Below are 15,889 nucleotides of genomic sequence, written 5' to 3'. Positions count from 1 at the left end.
GGGTTTATGCACAGACCTTCCACAATGGATTCAGGCTCCCACCCACTTGGGGAGCCCTGGTCTGCAGCCGCCTCTCAGCTTCTACCTCCCGGGGGGGGCCTGAGTTGTGGGGGCACCCCACTCCCCTCTCGACCCGCCAAAGAGACTCTCTCACCGACCCCTGTCACCTGTGGGCGGAGGGACTTGTGCAGCCGCTGGAGATCCCATCCCTGAAGCCTGCTCAGGTCTGTTTCTCTTGGTGCCGTGGCCGCAGCAGGTCTGGGCTGGGCTGGGCTCCGCGTCTGCAGCACGACAGACCTTTTGCGAGAGGTTTGCAGGTCCCTCTGTGGGTGGAGGGACCCGCGTGGCCACTGGAGATCCCGTCCCTGAAGCCCGCTCAGATCTTGCAGGGCTGCCCTCAGCTCCCATTCCCGGTGCCCAGTCCGCAGTGCGAAGGACCCCCCGCGAGAGGTTTGCAGGTCTCTCCGGAACAGAAATCTCCCTCGCTCCAATATTCCGTGGCCTCTGGGTGCAGAATTCGCCGTGAGTTACTTCCTTGTAGCCGTTCTATGGGTTGTGGGTTCGGAGCTATGTGTATGTGCGTCTTTCTACTCTGCCATCTTGGCTCTGCCCCTCCACTCAGGGTCTCAAGTTTTTTGATATGAGAATCTCTTTACACCTTTAAGAATCATTGAGGACCCCAGTCCCCAAAGAGCCTTTGCTTATGCAAATTATATCTATAGTTATTTGCTTTATTAGGCATTAAAACATTTTCACATTAGTATGAAAATAATCTTGACCTTTAGGACCAGACTTTTTAAGAACCATTGGTCCATGTATTGATATATGTATCAATTCCATAGATATCTTTTGATGCAAAGATTGTTTTCTCAATTGACATTTTCTCTTTTAATTCTAATTATATTAATTTTTTTAGTGCAAAATCTTTTAAAGTTAATATAATTAAAATAATTTTTTTTTTGTGATCTTTTCTATCCTTTTTTTGATTATAAATTTCCCCCAAGTTATTGGTTTCTCCTTGTGTTCTCTAGCTGTTGTTGTTGTTTTTTAAGTCATGTTATATATCATGAACTTTAATAGAACTTTATTTTGGCATAGAGTGTTAAGATGCTGGTCCAGCCAAATTTCTGTCCAACTGCCTTTCAGTCTCCCCAGCAAGTCTTATCCAACTTCCCCCAGGAGTTTGTACTCTTGGCTTTCTCAAACACCAGGCTGCTCTAGTTACCTCTTAGAGGTGCTTCTCTACTCAGTACCACTGATCTTCTTTTCTATTTTTTTAAAAAAATGAACCAACTAGATTTTTTTTTTCCCAACTAGTTTTTTTTTTTAAATAATAACTGCTTTTAATATAGTTTGATATCAGGAGTACGAGAACTGCATAACTCCTATTTTTTCATTTAAACATTAAAAAAATTTTTTAATTTAAATTTTTAAAAATTTCCTTGATATTCTTGCTCTTTTATTCCTTCAAATGAATTTTAATACTCTATTTCTGAATATTTTATTTAACTAACAAAAATTTGATTAAAGCTCAGGAACTTTTTATCATTTCACTTTGATTATTACCAAGAAGACAAAATTTAGAAGCATGTAGAATTTGTTGATAGTGATCTCATAGCTTCTGTTCTGTGCCACACATGTTCATATCATTCTCTTTCCACCCCAAGAACCAACTGCCTTCAACATCTCTCCACATGTTCTGCTTAAAACATGCTCCCAATGAATTGCTTGCTTTTTGATAAAGGACAATCCCTTAAGAGAATAAAATTAAATCTCTAAAAGTGGAATTTCAGACATTGACCATAAGTGAGTAAAAGGGGTATTTGAGGGAAGAGGAAAGCCTTAAATCATATATTCCATTGGTAACTCCCTAATGCATCTGTGCATGAGCTGGTGCTGTTAACCTTTTGATTTAATGCTCTGGCTTTAGTTGACCAAGTAAGTCTCTGAGCTCAGCAAATAAATTTAATCTTTACCTTTCAGAGCTTCAACAAACAGGACTGTGTTTATGCAACTACAGGCATAAGAGATGTATTGTTTGCATGGAGCTAAAAGGGACTTGTAGAGTTCTTGTTAGGAGTTTTCTGTAGATTAAACTGAAGCAAAGCGAAAGGGATCTTCTTAGTTTTAGACTTTTCCCTTTTAAGAGAGATTAGATCCAAGAGATTAGATCTCCACTATCTGGAACTAACTTGAATAGATGGCATGATATGTCAAAACTGAGGACTCTGATAGACTGTAAAGCTAAGCTCTCTTTCACAAGTCAATACTTTTGAATACTTTGAGACTGTTCTCCAGAGAAGTGGTCTTTTGCCTAGAGACTCAAGGGAAATAGTTTCAGGGGTTTCAACTGGGAACCAATAATCTAATAATGTAAATATCACAGATGGCCTTCAAAGTCCATTAACACTATTAGGTAAAGTAGCCATATAGTAGTTAGTATACTAGATTTGCATTTTGAATCTTTATTTCTGTCATGGTTCTGCGAATTTTTAAATTCACAAGTTTTCTAATTGAATTAGACGCTGGTGTTTTTTTAATAGACTGGAATTAAAACAACGATATGAATTTAGGCAAACGTGTAAATATAACTCACATCACTACTATCTATGATAAGCTTTCAAAAGGGTTCTGTTTCAGAAGTTCATTTGTAACTAAGCTGTTTGTAACCGTGAAATCCTTTTCCAATTTAAACACGACATTAGGTTTCCTTGTCAGCTATGAAAACAAAACAAAAAGCTTATAAACTCAATATATATGTGCTTATATATATATATATATATATATATATATATATATATATATATATATATATATATATATATATATATATCAGAATTACAATAGGTGTAATATAAATACAGCAAATAACCATAAAACAAATTAGAATATAAGTACAAAGAAGGGATTCAAAGTACTGGGAGAAATTTGGGAAGGGAAAGTGTATTTCTAGCTGAGGGCATTAGGGAAGAGAGAGCTCGTCCCAGAAGCAGGAAGCCCTGACAAATCCAGGCTATGTGACTCTGGACAAATCTCACAATTTCTCAGGGCCCCATTCTCTATAACTAAAAGTCTGCACTGGTAGAGTAAATTTCTTCATTGAGAGTTCCCTACACCAACGAAGTCATAGATATAGTAAAAACAAAAACAAACAAAAAAAACCCAACACGCATGTAGCATCTTTAACAGATACATGGGAATCCCTCCCACACATGAGGTGGGAGAGGGCCAGGTCATATCCAGAGGGTACTGAGTATGTCTGGAGTCAATATATGGAAGTATTGTGAGATGAGATTGAAAAGGAAGGTGGAACTGTAGAGAACCTTGGATACAAGGAATAAGGAGTCTGTGTTCTCTTCCATAGGCACTGGGGAGCTGCTGAAGGTTTTGAGCAAGGAAGTGTTTTACCTGGATGATTAGAGTGTCTTGACTGAATGATTGTAGAGTAGAACACTAAAAAGATGATAAAGGGAACCAGGGATTGGCCAGTCACAAGGTTATTATAATACTCCAGGCAAGAATTCATGAGTATTATTACTTTAGAAATAAAAAAGGGGAGAGAGATAAGAGAGGCTTTGGAGAAAGAATTCACATAATTTGTCAGTGGACTGGAGGTAGTGGATAAGAAAGAGGGAAGTATCAAAGATGGCAGCCAACAGAGATGACTGTCTAGGAGGATGGTGACATAAACAGAAACAAAGGCATTTGGCAGAGGATAGATCTCAGGGAGAAGATGATGAATTCAATTATGGAAACGTCAAAATTAGTTGGCAAAATACTGAGGGAATTGAGGGAATTAAGACAACAAGTGGTTAACTATGGGAATTTAGTGAACCTCTCTGACTCATCTTGTGACAAGTCTGGAGCTACCTCAGTTTCATTTCTATTCAATTATGGGTCTACTCCAGTGAGAAAAGCTTATTAAATTATTGGAATTGGGAGAAAAACTCTATTACTATTGTGTGAACCTACCTCTGCATGGCTGGGAAACTGGCCCAACTCTTCCTGTTGTATAGTCACACTTAACCAAGGTCCAAGGTTATGCTGACCAGAAATTCAGTCAGATCCAAAGGTTGGTACAAGGAGTTCTCTCACAATTAATTGCATGTCTCAAATAACCCATATATTTTATCTGAAAATTGGCACCTTATTGACCAATCAGTTATTGCTTCCATATTCCTTTGATTGTTTACAGACACTTTTGGGGAGTGGGCACCTCCTTTTCTGATTACAGGAAACTGCATCTGTTCACTCCTCCCTCCCAACTTGGAAAGTCCCTAATCTTTTCTCCAATTAGAAATCAGATTGCTTAATGTTGTATAGTTTCCTTTTAATTAATTGGCCTTATTCAATTAGTTGTTTTTAATGTATAAAAGTGTGTCTTCCCCTTCTCTCCCTCCTCTCCATTTGGGGTCTGGGCCTAAGCTGAGGACATCTTGTCCTACTTTGTTAGACGATTGGCATGTGTTGCTTAATAAATTGATATGCTTGGGAGATCAAACCTTATTTTCCTCAGTCATTTCATCTTTCACCTGCTACAGTACCCAAGTGGTGATCTCTACCATGAAGTGAGAAATTTGTGTGGCTGGATCAGGCCTGAAGATCTACTGACCAATCAGGATCAAAAAGTTGGAGTTACAACCATTATATCACTTGACATAGGAAGGGGGAAAAATAAAAAAGCACTGGGCTCAAGCAAGGTATGAGAATGAAGAGGGAAACCTTGGTAAGACAGCTAAAACTACTGAGAGAGACAGAATGAAATTTCTGTAGACTTAACAGTGTTGTTATTTTTAAAAATCTAAAACTGCAGTGAAATACTGAAAAAAAATTAAATGATAGAGGAAGTCTTTACAACAAAGGAAACAATAATGTAAGTATTTGAACATTTCTAAACAGCAGTCAGGCCCTGGATTAGAAATTCTGGAAGAATTCACCATAAGCCAAGAGCTGGAAAAACTAACTAATCACTTTTATACTGTGTGCTTAGATATTACAGAGATATAATCAGTAGCTTGTATATTACTAAATTCCCAGGGTTTCCATTCAACGAAGGTTCCTTTAATCACCCTTTACTTCTGGAATATCCATATTCTCACTTCTGTTTTCTCTTTCATGTCAATCCTTGTGCAGTAGAAACATTCTTGGTGACCATTTAATACTTCCATTCTAATTTCACTAAATTCACTATTTCATCCTCTGGGGTAAGATGCCAAATTCTGAAAACTGACTTTTGGCTGCTTTCAATCTTAGGATACAAAGGAAGAAAAATATATTAGAGAGATGAGAAAAGATATGGTAAGTTCCCGGTGCAGTCATGTTTTCTGCTGAACAGTACGTAAAAAGCAGGATACCATTCATCTAAACATTGTTTACTTTTGTAAGGAAATAGCTAGTAAAGAAGCAACCACTCCAACAATTAGCTCTGTTGGGAATTTCATAAAGTATGATGTCATGTTAAAGATATGTTTATCAGTCACAAGGCTATTGAGTGATATACAGGAACAAAGAAGCAGAATTGTCATCTGATAGAAACATAACATGTAACGTAATTATTTGTGAGGCAGATGTTCAACACTAGGGGCATGCCCATAATAAATGTAAGATCTCTGGTAAACCAAATACAATATTATTTTTTCTGAAACAGCATAATGTATCAGGTATCCTAAAAACTTGTCAATAACTTTCTCTTGAGCCTGTCCTGTAATACCTATCTTCTGTGAAAATAAGCTTATTTTTAAGAAATAATATCAGCCATTTCCTCTTAATATTGTACCCATCTCAAAGGGAATTAGGAAACAATAAAATTTCTCTTTTTTTTCTGAAGATGTGATATACTAACCTTAAAGTCTAATTTATTTAAACCTAGTTTGGAAGACTCCTTCCTATTTAACCACTACAGAGATTTACCCCTTCTGAGAGAATTTGTTTCTTCAAATCCAATCCAATAAGCATTTCTTTAAAAAAAATTTAAAATTTTGAACTTAACACACATAAAATTAATATTTCCAAATACAAAGAACAGTAAAAAGTATTTTATGTGAAACTTCAACTCTATTATCCACAGTTTGCTTTATTCAAAAAAGGATTTATATAATAGATTCAGCATGTCATTTTCAAAGCTTTCCTGGGTATGTTTCCTTTTGTGCATTAAAAAAATGTTTCAACGATCCTTTCTTCTCTCTTTTCTTTTGTTCAGCAATAAAATCTGTGGCTATCCTCTTCCTTCCAGATAAAAAAGAAAAAAATCCTTGTGGCCAACATAGTCAGGAAAACAAATACATACATTTGCCAAATCCAATTATGTGTCCTTCCATTCTACTCCTTGAGTTCATCACCTCTCAGTCAGGAGATGAGCAGCATGTTTCATCAAGAATCCTCTGGAAGCTTAGGGGATCCTCTCATTATTCAGACTTCTGGAAGTATTTCAAACCCACAAGCATTTTTTAAGTGCCTCTTGTATGCAAGGCACCATGCTGGGTGAGCAGAACACAAATAGAATATAAATTGCTCCTTCCCCCAAGGAATTTATATTATACTCACAAAGATATAAGATAGAAACTGATAACTAGACCTGTCATTATTTGAGGAAGGAAAAAGCACGAACAAACATTGATCAGGAAGAACTTTTTGTAGGAGGTCATCTTAAAGAGGAAGTTCTACCAGGAAAAACAGAACATGATGATCACTGGAGGCCACGGTGGACTGGATTTCCCCAGGGTCATAGTGCGTTTCTTTCTTGGAGCTCTTACATCACTATCTTTATCACCTCTGAATAAGTCCAAGCTTATTCAGAAAATTACTTAAGTTAATACAGCTTGTGTTACAGAGACATCCTAGGACCAATGTGCTCTGACAGTCCCAGGCCTGGAATTACATGTTATTGCTGTTTTCATTTTTGCTAGCCCTTGAACCAAGACTTGCAGTGTTAGTCTTTTGTCCTTGTCAATATAAACTAGAATAGCAGAGTACCTGAGAGACCTTAGGCTCTTTATACCCTAGATAGGATATAATATAGTGGACATGGTGTCTTGGGGAAATGTGTGATTGGAAATGGAAGAAAACGTTTAATTTTTGAATGCTTACATATCATTCTTTCCACTAAAATGTGGAAGGAATTTATGGGAACATAATATTTGAGGTGTGGAAATTGCTTTCAAGGTCACCTAAGCTTAGGAGGCAGCGCAGGGTCAGGTGTGAAAGAATTCACTTAGACCTTCTCCGTAGCCACTGGGAGCTTTATTTTATGTGAAAAATAGCACAGGTTTCCTAGTAAGAAAGCTAAGTGAGATTCTGATATTTGGGGAGTTATGCTTATATAGAAATTTCAGAACAGTGATGGAGCTCTGGAGGTTTTTATGGAGGTTAAAAATTAGGGACAAGATGAGGAAGATGGATGACAGGATAGGAGACAAGATAAGGGAGATGAGAAATTCTATGACCCAGGATGGGGGGAGACAAGGAATTTTATGGTCCAGGATAAGGAGGAAGTGTTATGGTTTAAGGATTTAAGGATAGGTCAGGAAGATACAGGTTAAAAATTAAAGGATCCAGGGAACACAGCATAAAGGAGACCAAAGCAATCCTTATGTCCAGGTTTAAGATAAGGGGGATGAGGACTTTAGGGTGCCTTCAGGTTACAGAATAAACTAGGGGCTTCACAAAGTATTGGAAAAGCCACCCTTAGGTTGCTTAACTGTTAGGGTACCATTTGCATCCTTATCAGCACAGTGGAAAGAGTAATGACTAGATTTAGAAGATTCAGATTCAGCTCCTGTTTTTGGCATTTCCTGCTCCTGTGGCCCCAGGTGGGTTCCCATGACCTCTCAGGGCCTCAGTTGATTCATTTGTCCAATTAGGGTTAGATTAGAGGTCCCCTCTAACTTTCAGTCTCAAAGGGTTAGAGAAGAAACTGCCTGACAATGAAAATGGGGACTGGATAAGTCTGATGCCTCTCCCAATTTATTTAGGTGCTTGCATCAAAGTTGTATTTTCACTTGATAAGCAAGTCTTCACAAAGTTAAAGGGCTATTAAATATTTCTCGTTTCTTGTTCTCATTGCAAATGTGACTCAAAACAAGTAAATTTAGCTAAAGCTAAAATAATTGATTTAATGAGGCTGAAGGTATTTGGCAAGGAAGTAAACAACACAAAGCGAGGTTCTGCCATGGAAACCAGGATAGACAACAACAAGGATGAATCCTGTGTCCTGGGTGAAGTCCTCCCAGAATGGTAAATAAGGGCTGCCCTGCAGAAGGAGAGCATCAGACTTCCCTGACCTCCTCTGAGTCCTTTCTCTCTTCACTTCACTGAACCCTCTGTACTGACACTATGTGTTGCGGTGGCTGTGGCAGTGGCTGTGGCAGCTGTGGCAGTGGCTGTGGCAGCTGTGGTGGTGGCTGTGCTGGCTGTGGCAGCTGTACCACCTGTACCTGCCGCAGGGTGGGCTGCTGTTCTTCCTGCTGCCCCTGCTGCTGTGGCTGCTGTCGAGGCTGCTGCAGCCCCATGGTTGTCTGCTGCCGCCGCACCTGCTGCCATGGCTCCTGTGGTTCCTGTGGCTGTGGCTGTGGCAAGGGCTGCTGCCAACAGAAGTGCTGCTGCCAACAATGCTGCTGTAAGAAGCAGTGCTGCTGCTAGGAGGGAGTGATCAGAGCTGATCAGGAAGGTCCTGGTGGGGGCACATGTGAAGCATGAAGGTAAGACTTTCTTCTGTTTCAGAACGTATTTCTTTGACTCACCTATAATCAGTGCATCATAAAATTTAGTCCGTGGGTTGTGGGAACTTGATTACCCTGTATGTATTATTATACAGCATGACTATATTGATTAAAAATACTTCATAGGATCATAGTATTTCAAAATAAATCTTTTTTGCTGAAAATCTCTCAATCTAATAGAAGCTATTCACAGGGGAAGAAAAGGTAAGGATACAGCCCAGGGTGTTGATGGAAATATGTCACAATAATAAGTGAAATGAAATAATGATTTTTCATGTTTTTCTCTTTATATTTTCCCATTCATTTCTCTGTTAAATGTTCCTTACTTAATTTTCTTGTATGCTGTGCATTTTCCATATCTTCTAGTGTTCCTCAGTTTTCCTAGGTGAGAATCTTTTAATAAAATAAAAAATTTAAAAATAACACTCTTCCTCTGTTTTTCTTTGGTTTGCGTCCCAGAATGTTGGGGAATGGGAGGGAGAGGATATGACCAAAGGGAAAGTTGGGCAGAGGGTAGGAGTATTGATGATTGGCAGAAGATTCTGGGAGATTTCAGGTGGGTTATAGGATTAAAAAAAAAGCTTTAAGGATGATATCAGTATGTATGCACTAAGTTCCACAAAACAGTACTTGAATTTGAAATTAAGTCTATATCAGATTAGTTTTGAACAACAAAAAGTGAATTCTTCATCAGGAAATTGATGATATTTTCAAGTTGTTTCATTGGGTTGGATTTAAACCACTAAGAATGGAGTGTTAAATTCCCTTTCACACCACTTGAATATGAGTGTGATATATTCTGGGGCATACCAATTTTCCTCTGTGCAGGTCCAGATATCTATCTATAATGGATGGATAGATATCTATATCTATCACCTATCATCTATCTATCTATCTATCTATCTATCTATCTCATCCATCTATCTATCTATCTATACACATACACATAATGATCTTTCAATGAGTAGCTTAATGTAATGGCAAAAAAGGAAAGCTGGGACTGGAAAGTTGTTGAGAGGTCCCTCCTGTTCTTTCAGTACTAACCCGACTATGATAACTTCTGTGAAAGGGCAGCTAGGTGGCACCATGGATAGAGCACCAGCCCTGGAATCAGGAGGATCTGAGTTCAAATTCAGTCTGAGTTCAAATCGTAGACACTTACTAGACTTGTGACCCTGGGTAAGTCACTTAACCCCAGTTGCCTAGGAGAAAAAATTTCTATGAAAAGAAAAAAGAATAGGGATGAATTAGGGTGGAGTGTTCAGTGGAAGAAGAAAATAGTACACTTTCTAGTTCGTACTAGGTGACACAAAACCTTGCTGACATTGACACCATAATTCATTTCTGCAGTATCCCTCCCCTAATCCAGCTCCCCTCTGCTAAATGAATAGAAGGAAAATTTTCTCTGTATATCCCTGTTTTCACTCACTGGATTCTTATTTTTTTTCCACTTTTAGTTTTATTGACATGTTTTTTTTCAATATTACATATATTTGCAGATTACTTCCACTTTATAAGAGGTATTTTATAACAAAATAAAACAGTTAAGTAAAACTTTTAATACAGAAACCTCCTCAGAAAATTCATGCAACATTTAACATCTCTAGCGTCCCCCCGCTTGTTTAGAAACAAAACAAAACAGAAAGCTATTTTCTTTCCCTCACCCCTCCTTTATTCCATTTGCTTATTTTTCTTAATTACCTCTTAGAAATCCATGTATTATTTCTGCAATATTATCCAGATAACTTTGAAAGGATCTGGACTTTTGGTGTGGAATGAGTTTGGTCCTAGTCAATCTAAAGCAGGTAGCTGCTTTCATTGCCAGGTGATTTTTACTTGACACAGAATCAAAGGATCACAAATTATTAGAGCTACAAGAAATTTTATCCTTATATAAAGGGAACCTGAGGCTAAGGAAAGAAGGGACTTGTCAGAGCTTAAACAAAACAGAGATATATCTATAAGCATAGCTAAACATGAAAATTAAAATTTGCATGCAAGGGGCTTGTGCTGGGTTAGGGCATTACCTCACATGGAGGCACCTAACAGCCTACATTTTCCTAGAATGTGGGTAGGAATAGCCTCCCTTCATTGGCTATATTACCAGGCTGTGTCTTTAAAACTGGCCAGACCAGGACTATCTCTCTCTTTCCAGATGCTTCCTGATGGTAGATCACTGTTGAGTCATAGTATAGGTGTCTCATCCTGAACTGAACCTGGAGAGAGGGTACTTTCACCCCACTCCCACCCCGTTTTACCTTAGCTCTGAGAAATGGGCCTGGGATTTCTGTTCTGAGTTATTCGTCCTCAGTTTCAGATGCCAGCAGTAACTTCCACCAGATTTGGGAGTTCAAGTCATAGTGACTTTGGAGCCAAGATTTCAGGAGGGATGTTGCAGCTAGCCAGTCCAGTAGGGAAGTCTGGAGAGGCCAGAATGCTTGGGATTCAAGCCCAAGGGTCATTTTGGACTTGAAACTGGGAATGTCTTCTATAGGAACGGAATCATGGTATGAGCCTAATCCCCTTCCCCTCTCCAGAAACTGAGGTAGTGTAGGGAAGAGTATTAAGCCCCATATGTTGGGGCAGTAAATTTGTGTGTTTGAAGTAAACGTTCCTTTGTAAAATCTAACCTGATTGTCAGCCAAATGGAACTGGGGTGAAGGAGAACCATCTTTATAATTAGAGGTGGAGCTGTTGGCCGAGGTCCTAGTTACCCCCCTCACTTAATCCCTTTAAAAGGATTGGAGAACCCTTGGGGGAGGGGGTAAAATGAACTCTACCTGCCTGCAAGAAGCAAAGGCTAGTTGGTCAGTGTAACATGCTAACAGGAGAATTCTGGGGAGTGATTGTTTTTTATCAAAGACTTTGCCACAGTCTACATTTAAACAGTGAGGATCCCCTAGGAATAGATAGAGAGACTGGACTTCCCAATTCAGTAATATGGGGGACTCGTAGAGAAGGAATCTTCTTCCACCAAGGCAGGCCTGAAGGCATGAAAGGTTCAATGATCTGCTGAGGATCCCACAGCCAGGATATATCAGCGATGGCACCTGAACCAAGTTTTTCCATCTGCTAGATCCTCTTAAACTGCCCTTGTTTATCTCAATACTGTCGTATTTACCTGGTGGGCCCAAGATGGGCCAGCAGCCCCTCATCAGTGATAAGGTGCATGTAAGAAGTAGCATGAAGGACATTTTCAAGGAGGCATTTGTCCCTAAGAGGAAGGTGGCCTATCACAGAGTGAGGGGGAGAGATAACAGATGGACAGCCCAGGTGTTACCCTGGTAGTGATGAAATGTCAAATCACCCACAGGAAGTTTTCTCCAGCATATTGAATAATTACACTATGGAAGATTTATGGAAAGAAATAGGCGAAAATTGAACAAGACAAGAAGAAACAGATGGGTTGCACATTATTACAGATTTACATTTTAAAGGGATCTTGGGGATTATCTAGTTTTTAATGAGGAAAGAGAGGCCTTGAGAGGTGAATTGACTTGCCAAAGATCACAAAAATAGTAAAGAGGAAAGTCAAGAATTGAGCCCAGGTTCTCTCTCACTTCTTCTATACTACTGATGCCAATACAGAGAACACACACACACACACACACACAAACACCCCAGTAAGATCATGTATCTACAGAAACATTGGGAGTGAGGGTGGGGTACAACCTAGGATTTCCTTCCTGTGGGGGACTCCCTTCCCTATAGCAGTCTTGGAGAGTTTCCTGGGCCAGTGAGAGGTTTAATGACTTACCCAAGGACACTCAGCCAGCTTGTATCCAAGGCAGAGCTTGAATAATTAGAAGAAAAAAAAAGAATTTAATTAAGCTCTTTCAATGCACCAAATGCTCTACTAAGCACTGGGGGTACAAATAGGGGGGAGAATTTCTGCTTTCATTCTGATTGAGGAAGACAATGTATAAAAAGGGTTCTGCTGTTGGAGGAAGGAATATACTTAAGATACATTGATAGGTTACAGGGCAATGACCTGGGACCTGGATAGGAAAGATGTTACCATCTCAAGGCTCAAAGATCCTCCAACTTAATGGAAGAACGATAGTTGGTGACTCCTCGTTCATTCAAGAGGTGGGAGCAGCCATGTCTGCATAGCGAGGCAGTGAGCTGAAGGGCTCTCCTGGGAGGTCTGGCATCAAAGAGAGACTTGGGTTTTTCTTCCATGGGTGGGGATGGATGGTCAGCATGGAGTGAGGGTTGGGGCTGGGAGATGAGAAAGGAAGAAGAAAGGAATACATATGATAGGGAGGATGGGGAAGGAGGAAAAGTTTCTTTGTGCCTGATCCTGTTATGTCTGTCTACCTACACACATATATCCTCCCCCATATATATATATGACATATGTGTATGTACACATACACATACACATCCCTCTGGAATCTGTCCCATACCCTTCCAAGGCAGACCATGATTTTTACTTTAATGGGAACAGAAGGAACATGGCGAGATGGTCTTTTCTCTCTCTTCTGAGAAGGGTAGTAGACTGGAGTCTAGTCTAGTCTAGTCTAACTGCCACCCAGACCATTGCTGGTCTGGTAGTGCAGTGAATTTAAAACAAAAGCCACTTTCCCAGTTGCCAGTTCTTAGCTTTTAAGAAGGGCAAGGAAGCCCTCAGTTTATACCTGCCAGCTTGATTTCCTTCTTGCCAAATGTTAGTTACATAAAAGACCATTAAAAGTAGCAAACAGCAAGGAAACCCATTTATCCAAGTAAAACATCAAACAGAATTTGGATAATCTGTACAGATTAGAATAAACCAGAAAATTACACAAATATCCAAGAGCTCTGCTGATGGGAGTGAGGTAAGATCTCAGTTTGAGACAGGAGAGACCCTCATTTCACCTGAGGGAAATTCTTTCTCCAGAATCTCTAAAGTGGTAAACTGAGAATCAGGGCCATACTGAGGAGCCATGTTCCTTTATATATCTCGATCTTCTGATGCATTCCTCTCTCCTCTGAATCTGGTCCAGAAGAGAACCTAGAATAACATGTATCTCTTTCAATGAAAATTTCTCCTTTCAAAAGCTCCTGTACCAACTCTGCTCCTCCCAAAGACAGGGTACATTTCATCCTCATTTTTTTCCACTAATTTGGAATATATGTGTAATTATGTAAAACATTTCCCCATTAGTCATTTTGTACAAGAAGATTCGAATAAAAGAAAAAAATGAAAGTGAAAAATAGCATGCTTTCAGACAATATCAGTTCATTCTCTGGAGGTGGATAAAAAGCTTCATCATTAGTTCTTTGGGATTATCTTGCATCACTGTAGTGCTGAGAATAGCTAAGCCATACATAGCTCTTCATTGAACAGTATTGCTGTTACTGTGTGCAGCGCTCTCTTGGCTCTGTTCACTTCACTGTGTATCAGTTCGTGTAAGTCTTTCCTGTTTTTCTGAAGTCATCCTGCTCGTCATTTCTTACAGCACAATAATACTGCATTACAGCCATACACTACAGCTTGCTTAGGCATTCCCCAGCGGATGGGCATCCCTTTGATTTCCAATTCTTAGCCACCACAAAAAGAGTTGCTATAAATATTTTTGTACAAAAAGGATCTTTTCCCTTTTTAGGATGTCTTTGGGATATAGCCCTAGCAGTCAGTGGTATTGCTGGATCAAAGGTTATGCACAGTTTTATAGCTCTTTGGGCATAGTTCCAAATTGCTTTCCAGAATGGTGGAGTCAGGTCACAAAAACCCATTGGACTTTGAACTATTTTCTGTAATTCATATTTCATGTACGCTAACCGTTAACTAAGAACCACAGGATAAAAAGTGACGACAGACAGGTGTTCACTGAACAGTGCCACATTGACACTAGCCTGAGCTTCTGATTGAACCCAGGCAGAAAAATGACTTGCTGTGAAGGGTGGACGGCCTGCAATGGATTTAGCTTGGTGGTCCTATTGCTTTTAGGAATCGTTCTCAACGCAGTACCACTAATCGCTTACAGATTTATAGATGGTGGGCTGTTTCCAAACTTCATATCTTGCTTTGAGTGGTGGTACCCTGGAATCATAGGAGCAGGTGCATTGGTGAGTACTATCTATAAAATGGAGTTCATAATTCCTGGGAATCCTACCACACAGGGCTGTTGGCAAGGTCAGTTTATGAGCCATCTAACATTTACAAAGTGTCTATTATATGTCACATGCTGTGCTAAGCTCTGAGGATATAAAGTAAAGCAAAGACAGTCCCTGTCCTCAAGGAGCTCATAGTTGAATGGCTGGATAACTTAATATATATAAAGCACTCTGAAATTTTTAAAGTACTTCGTAAATGTCAATTTGATGATGATGTTTGATTTTATAAATAAGAATCAAAGGTCACACTACGAACTCTAGCTCCACCAAAATCCTAAGGTACCTTTGGGTAAGAGTAAGGACACTGAATTTGTAGTGGTCAGTAAGGAAGAACATTGACTGGAAAAACTACAGCTATTTAACTTTGGATCATGATACTACAAATCTGGAACATTGTACAAATTCCTTGCTGAGAAGAGTAGTACGGTGTATATCTGAATGATCAATGAGTTTTTAAAATTACATTTTATTTTCTTAATGAAGAAAAATTGATTTTCTTCCCTTCTCATCCTCCTCATTGAGGGAAAAGAAAGAAAGAAAACCAAATCCCCTAAAACAAATGTACATAGTAAGGCTAAATGCATTCTTGTATTGGCCATGGCCAAAAGTTAGATGTGTTGTTCTGCATGCTGTCTTCTCTCTATCAGGAGGTAGAGAGATGGTAGCATGCTTCATCATTGATCCTACCACAGGGCTTAATGATCACTTGTTGACTTGGCCACCATGTTGACTCTGAAATCAAGGCTGGTCTCAATTAGCATTTCTTAATAGCATAGTGAATTCAGTTTTTGGATTCATCCTCACTCTATGATCGTAGGTCACATTTGGTCACATAGCAGGTCCCTGGCAATAGATGCCATGATACTGGGGTATAGAGAATGATGCTGTCCTTTCCTGACTCTCACTGGATTCACATTTTACTTGGAGAGTCGTAGCCAAAGTGGACTAAGTCAGAAGCTGTTTCTTGTAATACATGTAGCACCCTGCCCTGTTCTCTGAGACCTCTCAGGATTTTGCACATCATATTAAAACTTCAAGTTCATTCAGCAATCACCAAATGGTCAGAAGCA

The 15,889-nt window shown here is 39.4% G+C and overlaps 1 protein-coding gene across 1 annotated transcript in view; it reads left to right on the top strand.

Moving 5' to 3' along the window:
* Nucleotides 1-14,546: 14,546 nt before the first annotated feature.
* Nucleotides 14,547-15,889, top strand: part of TM4SF20 (transmembrane 4 L six family member 20) — a 30,545-nt gene continuing 29,202 nt past the window's right edge. The window contains exon 1 of the mRNA XM_072618059.1: nt 14,547-14,771. Coding sequence (XP_072474160.1) covers nt 14,589-14,771 — 183 coding nt within the window. The 5' untranslated portion in view covers nt 14,547-14,588. The remainder of the gene's footprint in view (nt 14,772-15,889) is intronic.

The sequence above is a fragment of the Notamacropus eugenii genome, chromosome 6 (genome assembly GCF_028372415.1).
Source record: "Notamacropus eugenii isolate mMacEug1 chromosome 6, mMacEug1.pri_v2, whole genome shotgun sequence".
Classification (NCBI taxonomy): Eukaryota; Metazoa; Chordata; class Mammalia; order Diprotodontia; family Macropodidae; genus Notamacropus; species Notamacropus eugenii.
Note: the sequence above shows the minus strand (reverse complement) of the source record. Positions and strands in the feature narration are given on the sequence as shown.